Source organism: Carcharhinus amblyrhynchos, chromosome 1, assembly GCF_965287045.1.
Source record: "Carcharhinus amblyrhynchos chromosome 1, sCarAmb.v2.hapA, whole genome shotgun sequence".
Classification (NCBI taxonomy): domain Eukaryota; kingdom Metazoa; phylum Chordata; class Chondrichthyes; order Carcharhiniformes; family Carcharhinidae; genus Carcharhinus; species Carcharhinus amblyrhynchos.
The window spans coordinates 181,029,743-181,043,629 of NC_137324.1; the positions used below are offsets into that span (position 1 = coordinate 181,029,743).

Sequence of the window (13,887 nt, forward strand, 5' to 3'; positions counted from 1 at the left end):
GTTCAAGCAGAGGACACTGATTTGGGACCCTACTTTCTCACCCTCCATCTGTATTAGAAATTCAACCATATTGTGTTCACTCGTCCCAAGAGGATCCCTAATTCTACCTGCCTCGTTACACGGTACCAGATCTAAGAAAGCTCACTCCCTCGTAGGTTCTGTAACATACTGTTCAAGGAAACTATCCCAACAGCATTCTAAGAACTCTTCCTCAAGTCCACTGCATCCGACTTGAGTCAACCAATCAACATGCAGGTTAAAATCCCCCATGATTATTGCCGTTCCGTTTTTGCACGTACCAATTATTTGCTTGTTTATAGCCCGCCCCACCTCAAAGTTATTATTTGGGGGCCACACCCACCAGTGACTTTCTCCCTTTACTATTCCTTATCTCCACCCACAGTGATTCCACGTTTTGCTCCTTGGAGCCTACGTCATCTCTCACAACCGCCCTGATATTATCCTTGATTAACATAGCTACCCCACCTCCTGTTTCTCCCTGTCTATCCTTCCTAAATGTCTGATACTTCTGCTCCTATGTCTTATGGTCCTCAAAAAGTAGGAGCAATCCAATTGGGTCATTGGTCTTGATCATTAACAAAGTGCTGGAAAGTGTTGTCAACAGTGCTATCAAGCAACACTCACTCAGGAATAACCTGCTCACTGACACTCAGTTTGGTTCTGTCAGGGCCTCTCAGCTCTTGACATCTTTATAGCCTTGGTCCAAGTACAGACTAAAGAGCTGTTTGCCAAAGATGAGGTGAGAGTGGTTGTTCTTGGCATCAAGGCAGCATTTGATTGAGTGTGGCATCAAGGAGTCAATGAGAATCGGGAAAAGCTGTACACTGTTCAGAGGCATTTGTCGCACAAAGGAAGTTGGTTGTGGTGGTTGGAGTCAATCATCTTGGCTCCAGGACATTAGTACAGGAGTTCCTTAGTGTAGTGTCATAGGCCCAAGCATCTTCAGCTGCTTCATCAAAGACCTTCCTTGCATTTATAAAGTAAGAATTGGGGATGTTCGCTGATGAATGTACCACCTTCAGAATGATTTGTAACTTCTCAGATACTAAATCAGTCCATGTCCAAATGTAGCAAGACTTGGATAGTGTTCTGACTTGGGTTGTTTTGTGGCAAGTAATGCTTATGCCACGCAAGTGCGAAGCAATGACTATCCCCAACAAGAGAGAATCCAAACATCGCTCTTTTACATTCGATAACATAACCACTGCGAAGTCCCCTACTATCAACATCCTGGGAGTTACCGTTGACCAGAAACTGAACTGGGCCAGCCATATAAATATTGTGGCTACAGATTAGGATAGAGGCTAGGAATTTTGCAGACTAACTCACCTCCTGACTTCCCAAACCTATCCACTATCTTACAAGTTAGGAGTGTGATCAAATACTCTCCACCTGCTTGGAAGAATGCAACTCAAAGCTAAATGCCATCCAGAACAAAACAGTTGATTTGATTGGCACTGCTTCCACAAACGTTCACTCCCTCCACCATCTCAAAATCTACTCCCTCCTCCAAAAATGCACAATGACAACAGTGTCACATTTACAAGACATATTGTAGCAATTTGGCAAGTCTTTCTCAACAGCATCTCACAAACCTGTGACGTTTACCTCCCAGATACATGGGAATACCACCAGCTGCAAGTTTCCCTCCAAGGTGATGTATTTTGGGAGAACTACCAAGGCAAGGGAATACACAATTAACAATAGGACACTAGGGAATACAGATGATCAGAGGAACCTTGGGATGCATCTCCATAGATCCCTGAAGACAGCAGGATAGGTAGATAAGATGCTTAAAAAGGCATATGGGATACTTTATTATCTGAGGCACAGAATATAAGAGCAGTGGGGTTATGATGGAGCCGTATAAAATGCTGGTTAGGCCACAGCTTGGGTACTGTGTGTTGTCACCACACTATAGGAAGGATGTGATTGCACTGGAGAGGGTGCAGAGAAGATTCACTGAGATGCTGCCTAAGCTGGAGCGTTTCAGCTATGTAGAAAGGCTGGTTAGACTGTGGTTGTTTTCCTAGGGGGAACCTGACTGAGGTGTATTTGAGGCATATAGATAGGAAAAAACTTTTCTCCTTCATAGAAAGATCAGTAGACCGGAGGGAGAGAGGGTAGATTTAAGGTCAGGGTCAGGAGGCTTAGCAGAGATTTGAGGGAAACCTTTTTCACCCAGAGGGTAGTAGGAATCTGAAGCTCACTGCCTGACTCTAAGCCACAAACTGGTCCTGGCTTGGAAATGTATCACTATTGCTGGATTAGAATACTACAACCCCGTTTCTAATAGCACTGTGCGTTACTTGCATCTCAGGACTACAGCACACCACCACACTCAAAGGCTATCTGGGGTGAGCAATAAATGCTGGCCTAGTCAGCGACAGCCACATCCCATGCAAGAATAAAAATATATGCAATATATTAAAATTAATAACTAAACTAATGCATGGAGAATGTTCCTGATGTTAGCTATTGTTAATATATTACAAAGCACATATCCACTTCCCACGCAACCCCTTGGAAGGGTTGCTCATCTCACCAAATATGTCCACACAATGGGAGGGGACATAGCTTCTAATCTTAGTTTATTGTTTTATTTATTATTAGTGTCACAAGTGGGTTTACATAAGGAAATAAAGGAAAGTATTAAATTAAAAACCAATTTGTACAGAGTAACTAAAACTAGTGGAGAATTAGAAGATTGGGAAAGCTTTAAAAAACAACAAAAGACTACTAAGAAAGCGATAAAGAAAAGAAAGATAGATTTTGAAACTAAACTAGCATAAAATATAAAAACTGATAGTAAAAGTTTTTACAAATATATAAAAAGGATAAGAGTGGCTAAAGTAAACATTGGACCCCTAGAAGACGAGAAGGGGGATTTAATAATGGGAAACGAGGAAATGGCCGAGGCCTTAAACAAGTTGTTTGTGTCGGTCTTCACAGTGGAGGACACAAATAGCGTACCGATAATTGACGGTCGTGGGACTGTAGGGGATGAGGACCTTAAAACGATTACTATTACTAAAGAGGTAGTGCTTGGTAGGCTAATGGGATTAAAGGTAGACAAGTCCCCGGGCCCGGATGGAATGCGTCCCAGGGTATTAAAAGAAATGGCAGAAGTAATAGTAGGTGTGTTAGTTGTAATTTATCAAAATTTGCCGGACTCTGGGGAGGTGCCAGCTGATTGGAAAACAGCTAATGTAATGCCACTGTTTAAAAAAGGAGGTAGACAAAAGGCAGGTAACTACAGGCCGGTTAGCTTAACGTCTGTAGTTGGGAAAATGCTGGAATCCATCATTAAAGAAGAAATAGCAGGACGCCTGGAAAAGAATGGTTCAATCGAGCAGACGCAGCACGGATTCATGAAGGGAAAGTCGTGTTTGACGAATTTACTGGATTTTTATGAAGATGTAACGAGTGCGGTAGACAGAGGGGAACCGGTGGATGTGGTGTTTTTAGATTTCCAGAAGGCGTTCGATAAGGTGCCTCACAAAAGGTTGCTGCAAAAGATTAAGGTACACGGAGTTGGGGGTAAAGTGTTAGTGTGGATTGAGGATTGGCTATCTGACAGGAAGCTGAGAGTTGGAATAAATGGGTGCTTTTCTGGTTGGTAGTTGGTGACTAGTGGCGTGCCGCAGGGATCGGTGCTGGGGCCTCAACTGTTTACCATATACGTAGATGATCTGGAGGAGGGGAACGAGTGTAGGGTAACAAACTTTGCTAATGACACAAAGATGAGTGGGAAAGCGAGTTGCGTGGAGGATGCGGAAAATCTGCAGAGAGATTTGGATAGGCTAACTGAGTGGGCGAGGATTTGGCAGATGGAGTATAATGCTGGCAAGTGTGAGGTTATCCACTTTGGAAGGAATAATAGTAAAATGGACTATTATTTAAACGGTGAAAAATTACATCATGCTACTGTGCAGAGGGACCTGGGGGTCCTTGTGCATGACCACAGCTAGTCTGATCGTGTCTCCAGGTCCACATTTCATTTACTCTGGTAACCTTTGACTCCTTTGTTAGTCACAAATCTATCTGTCTCGACCTTACAGATATTCACAGGCTCTGCCTCCACCACCCATTGGGAAAGAGAATGCGATTGACTCAAAACCTCTAAGAGAAAAAAAATTCTTCTCATCTCCATCTTAAATGGGAGATCCCTTATTTTTAAACTATTGTGATGAAAGTAGTGTAATTTATATGGACATATATATAGTTAATTTATGTTAAAGGGAAATGTGTAAAAATTCAGCTTTATTCTACAGGTCGTCAGAATGTCTACTGGGAATGGAACTCAGCTCCAGGGACAGCAAAATAATTACTCATTTTAGTCTTGCAAGTGATTATGTTAAGTAGAGTCAATGAACTTTTGTTTATGGTAATTGTTTAAGTTCCTCTCTTTTACCTACTAATTCACAACTAAATATAGGATGTTATTCAAGAAGGCATTAGATGACTATCTGAATAGAAACAGTGTGCAAGGGCACAGTGAAAAGGCAAGGGAATGGCACTAAATCACAATAAGAGGTGGTGGTGGCATTGATGTATTGTCTAGTAATCCAGAAACCCAGGACAATGCTCTGGGGACCCAGGTTCAAATCCCACCACTGCAGATGTTTAAATTTGAATTTAAAAAAATTCAGTGGTGACATCTAGTTCACTAATGTCCTTAAAGGAAGGAAATTTGCCATCCTTACCTGATGTAGTGTACATGCGACTCCAGACCCACAACAATGTGGTTTACTTCTAACTATCCTCTCAAGGGCAATTAAGTCTCATAACACCAGTTTAAAGTCCAACAGGTTTATTTGGAATCATGAACTTTTGGAGCGTTGCTTGTTCATCAGGTGAGTATAAGGTTGAAGGAGCAGCGCTCCGAAAGCCCATGATTCCAAATAAACCTGTGGACTTTAACCTGGTATTGTGAAACTTCTTACCGTGCCCACTCAAGTCCAATGCCGGCATCTCCAGATCAAGAGCAATTAGGGAAGGGCAACAAATGCTGGCCCAGCTGGTGATGCCCAGTCCCATGAACAAATTTAAAAATGCTCATTTGGGGAGCTGTTGCAGACACAATGGGCCAAATGGCCTCCTCCTACACCATAACAATTGTATCATTTGAAGCTGTACCTCCTACAGCTTGTCCACTTTGAGATGAAAGCACTATTATCTTTGGATACTGATTGGGAAATGTGAATGAGTTTTTGAATACATTTCTTTATTCAGAGAGTCTCTTTCAAATCTCCTCTACCAGCGATAATGTTCATTTTCCAACTCTTCCTTTTATTCTTCTATTTCTTCCAAAAGCTGTCCAGAAATTGTGAATCTCAGTAACTCACAAAGTGGGAGTACAGTAACTAGAATGCTCATTCATTTAATCTGCTGTGCTTGCTGTTATAATTCTTACCAGACGTATAATGGTCATGTGTCGTCGATATAATGTGATATCTCTCTCTGTGTGTTACAGACTTTTGCAGGACTGTGTGGAGCCTTGTTTATTGTATTTGGGATCTTGGGTGCTTTTGTGTTTGGTCTGTACGTGGACAGAACAAAGAAGTTTATGGAAACCACCAAAATTAATTTTTGCTTGACTGCTTTTGCCAGTATTGCTTTTGCGCTGGTAAGTATTTCTTCAGTGTCATCAACATGTTTCAACTGCAAGTTGAAAATGGCAGAAAAGAGGCAGCACCAGGAATTTGTTGCCTCTGAGTGTCACATTGTATTTTCCACATTATTTGATTAAACCAATTAGCAGAGATCAGCTTTCTTGCACTGATGGCTGGTGTGTGAGGAGTGCAGTACAATGATCAGGTTTGGGGAATGGAAAAGCATTGGATTTAAGCACAAGCATAGGAATTTTAAACATGAACTTCTTGTGTTCTCCTGAGCAGATGTAGGTCAGAGAGCAGAATTTAATGCAAGATAGGATACATGCAGCTGCATTTTGGATGAGCTGAAGATTATGAAGAATAGAAGAGGGGAAGTTGGCCAGAAAAGAATTGGAATAGTCAAGCTTGGAAGTAAGTGGTATGGATGAGGTTTTAATGGGAGTAGGTATTAGGGATTTAACCAGGCAGTCTTTGTGATGGAGAAAATGTGGAATCAAACAGGAAATCAAGCTAGCAAAAGTTTTGTGTATCCTGAGACAGTGGATGGGCAGGAGAGGGTCGAGAGTCTATGGCAGAAGCTGAAGACTGTGGCTTTTGTCTTCCCAATGTTTAACCAGAAAAAAATTGTGTCTCATCCAGGACTCAATGCTGGACAAGAAGTCTTAACATCAAAGAGAGTGTTTTGGGGTTGCTGCAACAACGAATGCCTCGGTGAGCACTTGGTATCAGCACCAGACTCCCAGGTCAGGTTCAGACAGTGTAGGCTGAAATATGATTCTGCCCAGCAATGAGGCAAGTTGATATCAACATGTCACGGCTTAAGTGGATTGGAGGCAAGTGACCAATCCCTTGAAATTGTGATAACTTTCATATTTCAGTCACTGGGTCGGTGACTCCAATCATTGGGTTCAGGCTGCATGGCAACTTGGTGCCACTAATTGGGATGATATAAATACCTCTATAGTAACTCAATAGACAGGAGACTCAACATGAACTGATGCTGGGCTATTAAAAATTTGAGGCTTCAGTTACAGACTAGGGTGCAATAGAGAAACTAGTTTGAATAACATGCAAAAAAAGACTGAAAGCATATGGTAACATATAGTGCAAATGGGACACTTCCTCTATCGTTGAGGCATAGATTACAAAAGCAGAGAAGTCATGTTGGAGTTGTATAGAATTTTGGTAAGGCCACAGCTGGGGCACTGTGTACTGTTCTGGTCACCACATTATTGGGAGGATTGAAACTAGAAGCAGCAGTAGGCCATTCAGCCCTTCAAGTCTGCTTTGCCATTCATCTTAACATAGAACATGACTGATCATCGAATTCAATATCCTGATCCCCTTTCCTTCCATATCCCTTGATCCCTTTAGCCCCAAGTGCTATATCTAAGTTCTTCTTGAAATCAGACACCATTTTGGCCTCAACCTACTTTCTGTGATGGTGAATTTCTCCTTACCTCAGTTCCAAAAGATTTACCCCTTTTCCCTAGTTCTGGACTCCCCCACCCATTGGGAATATTGTTTCTGAATCTACCCTGTCTAATCCTGTTAGAATTTTATAAGTTTCTATCAGATCCCCTCTCACTCTTCTAAACTCCAGTGAATATAACCCTAGCTGACTTAGTCTCTCCTCATATGACAGACCCGCCATCCCAGGAATCAGCCTGGTAAACCTTGGCTGTACTCTCTCGTTAGCAAGGACGTCCTTCCTCAGATAAGGACAACAAAACCGCACACGATACTCTAGATGTGGCCTAACGCTCTATACAAGCGCAGCTATCCCTCTACTCATCCTCCTGCTGTGAAGGCCAACATACCATTTCCCTTATTTACTGCCAGCTGTACCTGCGTACTTACACTCAGGACTGATGCATAAGGACTCCAAGGTTTCATTAAGTATCCACCTCTCTCAATTTACACACATTCAAATAATAATCTGTCTTCCTATTATTGCTACCAAAGTGGATAACCTCACATTTATCCACATTATACAGCATTTACCATGCAGATGTCCACACTTTCATCTCTGCATTGTCCTTACAGCTCACCCTCCGACCCAACTTTGTATCGTTTACAAATTTGGAGATAATACATTCAGTTCCCTCTTCTAAATCATTAATATATAATGTGAACGGTTGGGATCCCTGCAGAATCCCACTAGTCACGGACCGCCAATCAGAAAAAGATCTATTTATGTGAACTTTTTGCTTCGTATCTGCTAACCAGTTTTCTATTCATTTCAAGACATTGCCTGCAATACCATGTGCTTTAACTTTACATAGTAGTCTGTTATGTGAGACCTTGTCAAAAGCCTTCTGAAAGTCTAAATAAACCATATCCACTGGTTTTCCTTGGTCAACTCTACTAATTACATTCTCAAGAAATTCCAATAGATTCGTCAAGTACGATTTCCCTTTTGTAAATACATGCTGACTTTGATTATACCACTGCTTTCCAAATACCAAGTTATGAAATCCTTGATAATAGACTTCAGCTTTCCCTGTACCAATGTTAGACTCGCTGGCCTATAGTTCTCTGTTTTCTCTAAACCTCCCTTTTGAAATAGCAGGTTTACATTAGCTACCCCTCAATCTGTAGAACTATTCCAGGGTCTCAAGAATTTTGGAAAATACTCACCAATGGATCTATTATCTCCAGGGCCACTTCCTTAAGTACTGTGGGATGAAGATTATCTGGGGACTTATCCACTTTCAATCCCATCAATTTCCACAAAACCATTTTTCTACCAATACTGATTTTCTTCATCTCCTCACTAAAATGTATTTTTCTCAGCAGCTCTGGTACTTTATTAATGTTTTCCTTTGCAAAGACTGAAGCAAAGTACAAATTTAATTCCTTGACCATTTCTTTATTCCCCGTTATGAATTCTTCCGTTTCTGACTGTAAGGGGCCTACATTCATTTTTGTCAATCTTTTTGTCTTTACACACCTGTAGAAACTTTTACACTCAGTTTTTATGTTCCCCACCAGCTTACTTTCATACTCTGTTATGTCCTACTTAATCAATCCTTTGGTCTTCTGTGAAATTTAAACTACTCCCAATTCTCAGGCCTATTGCTTTCTCTTGCCAATTTGTCTGTTTCTTCCTTGAATCTGATACTATCTCTAATTTCCCTTGTAAGTCATGATTTAGCCACAATTCCCTTCCCACTCTCGTGTCAAACAGAAATAAACAGCTTCTAGAGTTCATCTATTTGTTCTTTAAATGCTTACCATTCTCTGTCCACTGCCTTTCCTTTCAGTAATATTTCCCAGACCAATTGCCAATTCATGCCTCATACTATCATAGTTCCCTTTATTGAGATTCAGGACCCTGGTCTCACAATCAACTTACATCATTACGGTCACTCGTCCCCAAGGCTTCTCTCATAACGAGATTGCCAACTAATCCTTTCTCATTTCACGACACCCAGTCCAAGATGGCCTGCTCCCTTATGGTCTAGAAAATCAACTCCTCTGTTGTACTGTGACTAATTTGACTCTCCCAATCTATATGCAGATTACAGTTGCCCATAATCACGGGTGTTTGTTTAACACATGTATCTCTGATTTCCTGTCTAATGCTTGTCCCAACGTTAGGACTGCAGTTTGATGGTCTGTATACCATCCCCACCAATGGTTTTTGCCCCTTGTTATTTCTTAATTCGAGCAATACAGATTTCACATCATCTATGCTAATATCTTTTCTCAGTAACGCCAACTTCCCTCAGAATGCTCCAGTGAAGTCCCTCTGCCGCCTCTACCGGATGTGATTGCACTGGAGGGGGCGGTGCAGAGAAGATTCACCAGGATGCTGCCTGGGGTGGAACATTTAAGTTATGAAGAGAGATTACATAAACTTGGGTTGTTTTCATTGGAGCAGAGAAGACTGAGGGGGGCGACCTGATTAAGGTGTACTAGATTATGAGGGACATGGACAGAGTGGATAAGGAGCAGCTGCTACCCTTAGTTGAAGGGTCAGTCACAAGGGGTCATAAATTCAAGGTGGGGGGCGTGCAAGAGGTTTAGGGGGATATGAGAAAAAACATTTTTACCCAGAGAGTGGAGACAGTCTGGAATGCACTGCCTGGGAGGCTGGTAGAGGTGGGTTGCCTCACATCCTTTAAAAAGTACCTGGATGAGCACTTAATATGTCATATCATTCAGGGTAATGGACTAAGTGCTGGCAGATGGGATTAGATGGGAGTTAGGTGTTTCCAGTATGATGGATTTGATGGGCCAAAGGGTCTCTTCTGCATTTATGATGCTATGAATTGGAACTGAGCTGCCAATTGCTCATAAAATGGCTTGCTTTGTCCTGGGAGGTAAAATAATGAATCAGATTCTTTTGACTGGATTGTTAAAGCAGATTATGTTGAGAATTCTGAAGAAGGGTTATTGACTTGAGACCTTCATTCTGTTTTTCTCTCCCTCTGCCCTGCTGAGTTTTTCCAGCGTTTTATATGTCGAGAATTGCCCAGTTTTACTTGAATTGTTCTATAAAATTAACTTGAGGAAATTGAAAGGATTGGAGTGAAGCCATGTCACAATCTCGGTATTCTGTATTTTCAGGTCTCACGGATGAGAGATCAGCCTTATGGGCTGGCTGTGGTGTGCTCACTTTTTGGGCTACTTGGGTTTTCCATCTATCCAGTGGGAATGGAACTGGGTGTAGAATGCTCGTACCCTGTGGGGGAAGCAACTTCTGCTGGATTAATCTTTGTCTCTGGGTAATTCGTTTTTATCACTTTTGGATTTAATTTAGTTTTCCCAGTGATTTCTTTTCTCCTTATCATAGAATCAGAAATCATACCAGAAAAATGAGCATTCAGTCCCTACAGCCTGTCGCAATGTCTGCTGTCCAATTGCAGATCTTCCTTCCAGGCTCACTTTCCTGACCATATCCCGTACCTTTTTATATTCCCTCTTGTAAATACCAATTCAAATCTCTGCCTCAATACACATTTGTAACAAAGCATTCATGTTACAATTAACCCTGCGTGGAAAAAATATTCCAATGTATCTCTGTCTTGTGTTTCGCACACTGCAGCATTTTCACTTGAATTGTCTCTTATAGGTAAGCGTTTAACTGCTGGCCATCATGTTGTTTCAGGCAATGACAGAGTGTGGGAGCTGGCAGCAGTTAATGTTTATTCAGACTACTTTAGCTAAAACTTATCTTCAGATTTAACCCATTTCCTGAATAGAGCTACTTAAATTGCTTTGCCAAAATGAGTCATGTGGAGATTTGATGCTGGCAGCAGGTTTTTTTGATTAGATTTGTATTTCTCATCGGGGATGCTGAATTTCTAGAAGTCAGTGATTGGCCCAGTCCCAGTGAAGCAGTAGTGATTTGCTTCATTTATTTTCAGAGTTTACAATATCATTTCAAAGTTTCTCAGTTTTATTTTCTCCTAATTACAAGACAGCTTTAGACATCTCCAGTACCTTATAGCCAATGAGGTATGTTTAAAATATATTCAATGTTGATAGCAGGAAATGAGGCGGATGATTTGGACATAGCAAGATCCCACAAATTACATTGTGATCCTGATCAAATATTCTGTTTTTGGGATGTTGATAGAGGGACAAATATTGATCGGACACTGGAGACAACTTCTTTGCTCTTTGAAATAGAACCATGTGAAATTATCTGCAGCTGAGATAGTGCCTCTGACAGTGCGACACTCCCTCAGTACTGCACCATGAGTATCAACCGAGATGTTTGTGCTCAAGTCCTGGAGTGGGACTCAAAAACCCAGAATCTGTGACTCAGAGGCAGGAGGGCTCACAGGTGAGGCACAGCTGACACAGACGGAAGTTTGTGCTTACACATCAATGCAGTGACTAATGTCTTCAGTTTTTCATTGCAGGCAACTCCAGGGAGCATTATTTATTCTTCTGCTACCAGCACTGGCTCGACCAGTTACCACTGACGGTTCTGCATGTCAAATTGGAGTGGGAGCAGCACTTGATTGGACAGGTTAGTGTGACTTCCTGCTTCTTGAGAATCCAAATTACAGATGTTTATTCTTTGGTTTTTTCAACTTAGCTCAATGTGTTTGAATATGCCAGCTGGTTCAATAGGAAAGGTATATATATTATTAGGATCTTGGTGCAAAGTTCTTTTATTCTTTCATGGGATGTGAGTATCACTGGCTGTGCCAGCATTTATTGCCCATCCCTAATTGTCCTTGAACAGAGTGCTTGCTAGGGCATTTAAGTGTCAACCACATTGCTGAGAGTCACAGGAGTCACATGTAGGCCAGACCAGGTAAGGATGGCAGATTTCCTTCCAAGTGGACATTACTGAACCAGATGGATTTTTATGATGATCTGTAATGCTGTCATAAGAACATAAGAATATAGAACATAAGAAATAGGAGCAGGAGTCGGCCATCTAGCCCTTCGAGCCTGCCCCGCCATTCAATAAGATCATGGCTGATCTGAAGTGGATCAGTTCCACTTTCCCGCCCCCTCCCCATAACCCTTAATTCCCTTGCCTATCAAAAACCTATCTATCCGCGTCTTAAATATATTTAGCGAGGTAGCCTCCACCACTTCAACGGGCAGAGAATTCCAGAGATTCACCACCCTTTGAGCGAAGAAGTTCCTCCTCAACTCCGTTCTAAACTGCGCCCCCCCCCCCTTGAGGCTGTGCCTTCTAGTCCTGCTGTCCTTTCTGAGCGGGAAGACCCTCTCCACCTCTACCCTATCCACCCCTTTCATCATCTTATACGTCTCAATAAGATCCCCCCTCATCCTTCTAAACTCTAATGAGTACAAGCCCAGTCTATTCAGCCTCTCTTCATAGCTCAACCCCCTCAACTCCGGTATCAGCCTAGTGAACCTCCTCTGCACTCCCTCCAAGGCCAAAATATCCTTCCACAAGTGCGGCGACCAAAACTGCACACAGTACTCCAGCTGCGGCCTCACCAGTGCCCTGTACAGTTGCAGCAAGACCTCCCTACTTTTATATTCAATCCCTCTCGCTATGAAGGCCAGCATCCCATTTGCCTTCCTGACCACCTGCTGCACCTGCAGGCTGGGTTTTTGCGACTCATGCACAAGGACCCCCAGGTCCCTCTGCACCGTAGCATGCTTTCGCCCTGTAGGTAGTAGTCCTTCCTACTATTATTCCTACCAAAGTGGATAACCTCACACTTGCCAACATTGTATTCCCTCTGCCAGGTCCTCGCCCACTCGCTCAGCCTATCTAGATCCCTCTGCAGACTTTCTATGCCCTCCGCACAATTTGCTGTTCTACTTATCTTTGTGTCATCAGCAAATTTCGACACCTCACACTTGGTTCCCTCCTCCATATCATCTATATAAATGGTAAATAGCTGAGGCCCCAGCACCGATCCCTGGGGCACTCCACTAGTCACCAACCGCCAATCCGAATAGCACCCATTGACCCCCACTCTCTGCCTCCTATTTGACAGCCAATCCTCTATCCATGCTAACACCTTACCCCCAACTCCATGCCCCCTAACCTTCTGTAACAACCTTTTGTGCGGCACCTTATCAAACGCCTTCTGAAAATCGAGAAACACCACATCCACCGGTTCCCCTCTATCCACCGCACTAGACACATCCACATAGAATTCCAATAAATTCGTCAGACACGACTTCCCCTTAATGAATCCGTGCTGCGTCTGCTCTATCAAACAATTCTTCTCAAGATGCCTCGCTATTTCCTCTTTGATGACGGATTCAAGCATTTTTCCTACAACAGACGTTAAACTAACTGGCCTATAATTCCCTGCCTTTTGCCTGCTACCCTTTTTAAACAGCGGCGTAACATTAGCCGTTTTCCAATCTTCTGGCACTTCCCCGGAATCCAGCGAGGTTTGGAAAATAATCACTAAGGCATCCACTATCACCTCCGCCATTTCCTTCGGAACCCTTGGATGCATTCCATCCGGTCCTGGGGACTTGTCCACCATCAGTCCCACTAGTCTGTTGAGCACTACCTCTCTAGTAACAATGATCTCATTCAGGCCCTCCACTCCTACCATCTTTCCATCGTTAACACCCAGAAAACTATTCGCGTCCTCCTCCTCATGGTCATCAATGGACTTTTTAATTCCAAAGTTTATTGAATTCAGATTCCACTGCCTGGCCTGGGACTTGAACCTGAGTCCCAAGAGCATTACCCTGGGTCTTTAGATTATGAGTCCAGTAACAATACCACTGCACTACCCAAAAATGAGGGAAATAGTCTTTTATGCAATGTTAAATG

General features: G+C 42.5%; 1 protein-coding gene across 2 annotated transcripts in view; it reads left to right on the forward strand.

Annotated features, from left to right (window-relative positions):
* Positions 1-13,887, forward strand: part of slc49a3 (solute carrier family 49 member 3) — a 107,419-nt gene that overhangs the window by 59,802 nt on the left and 33,730 nt on the right. For both annotated transcript variants that reach the window (XR_013887925.1, XM_080196426.1), the window contains exons 7-9: positions 5,498-5,650; positions 10,215-10,372; positions 11,516-11,625. Coding sequence is in view for 1 of the 2 variants with exons in the window: in XM_080196426.1 (XP_080052552.1) it covers positions 5,498-5,650; positions 10,215-10,372; positions 11,516-11,625 (421 nt within the window). In the remaining variant the exon portion in view is untranslated. The remainder of the gene's footprint in view (positions 1-5,497; positions 5,651-10,214; positions 10,373-11,515; positions 11,626-13,887) is intronic.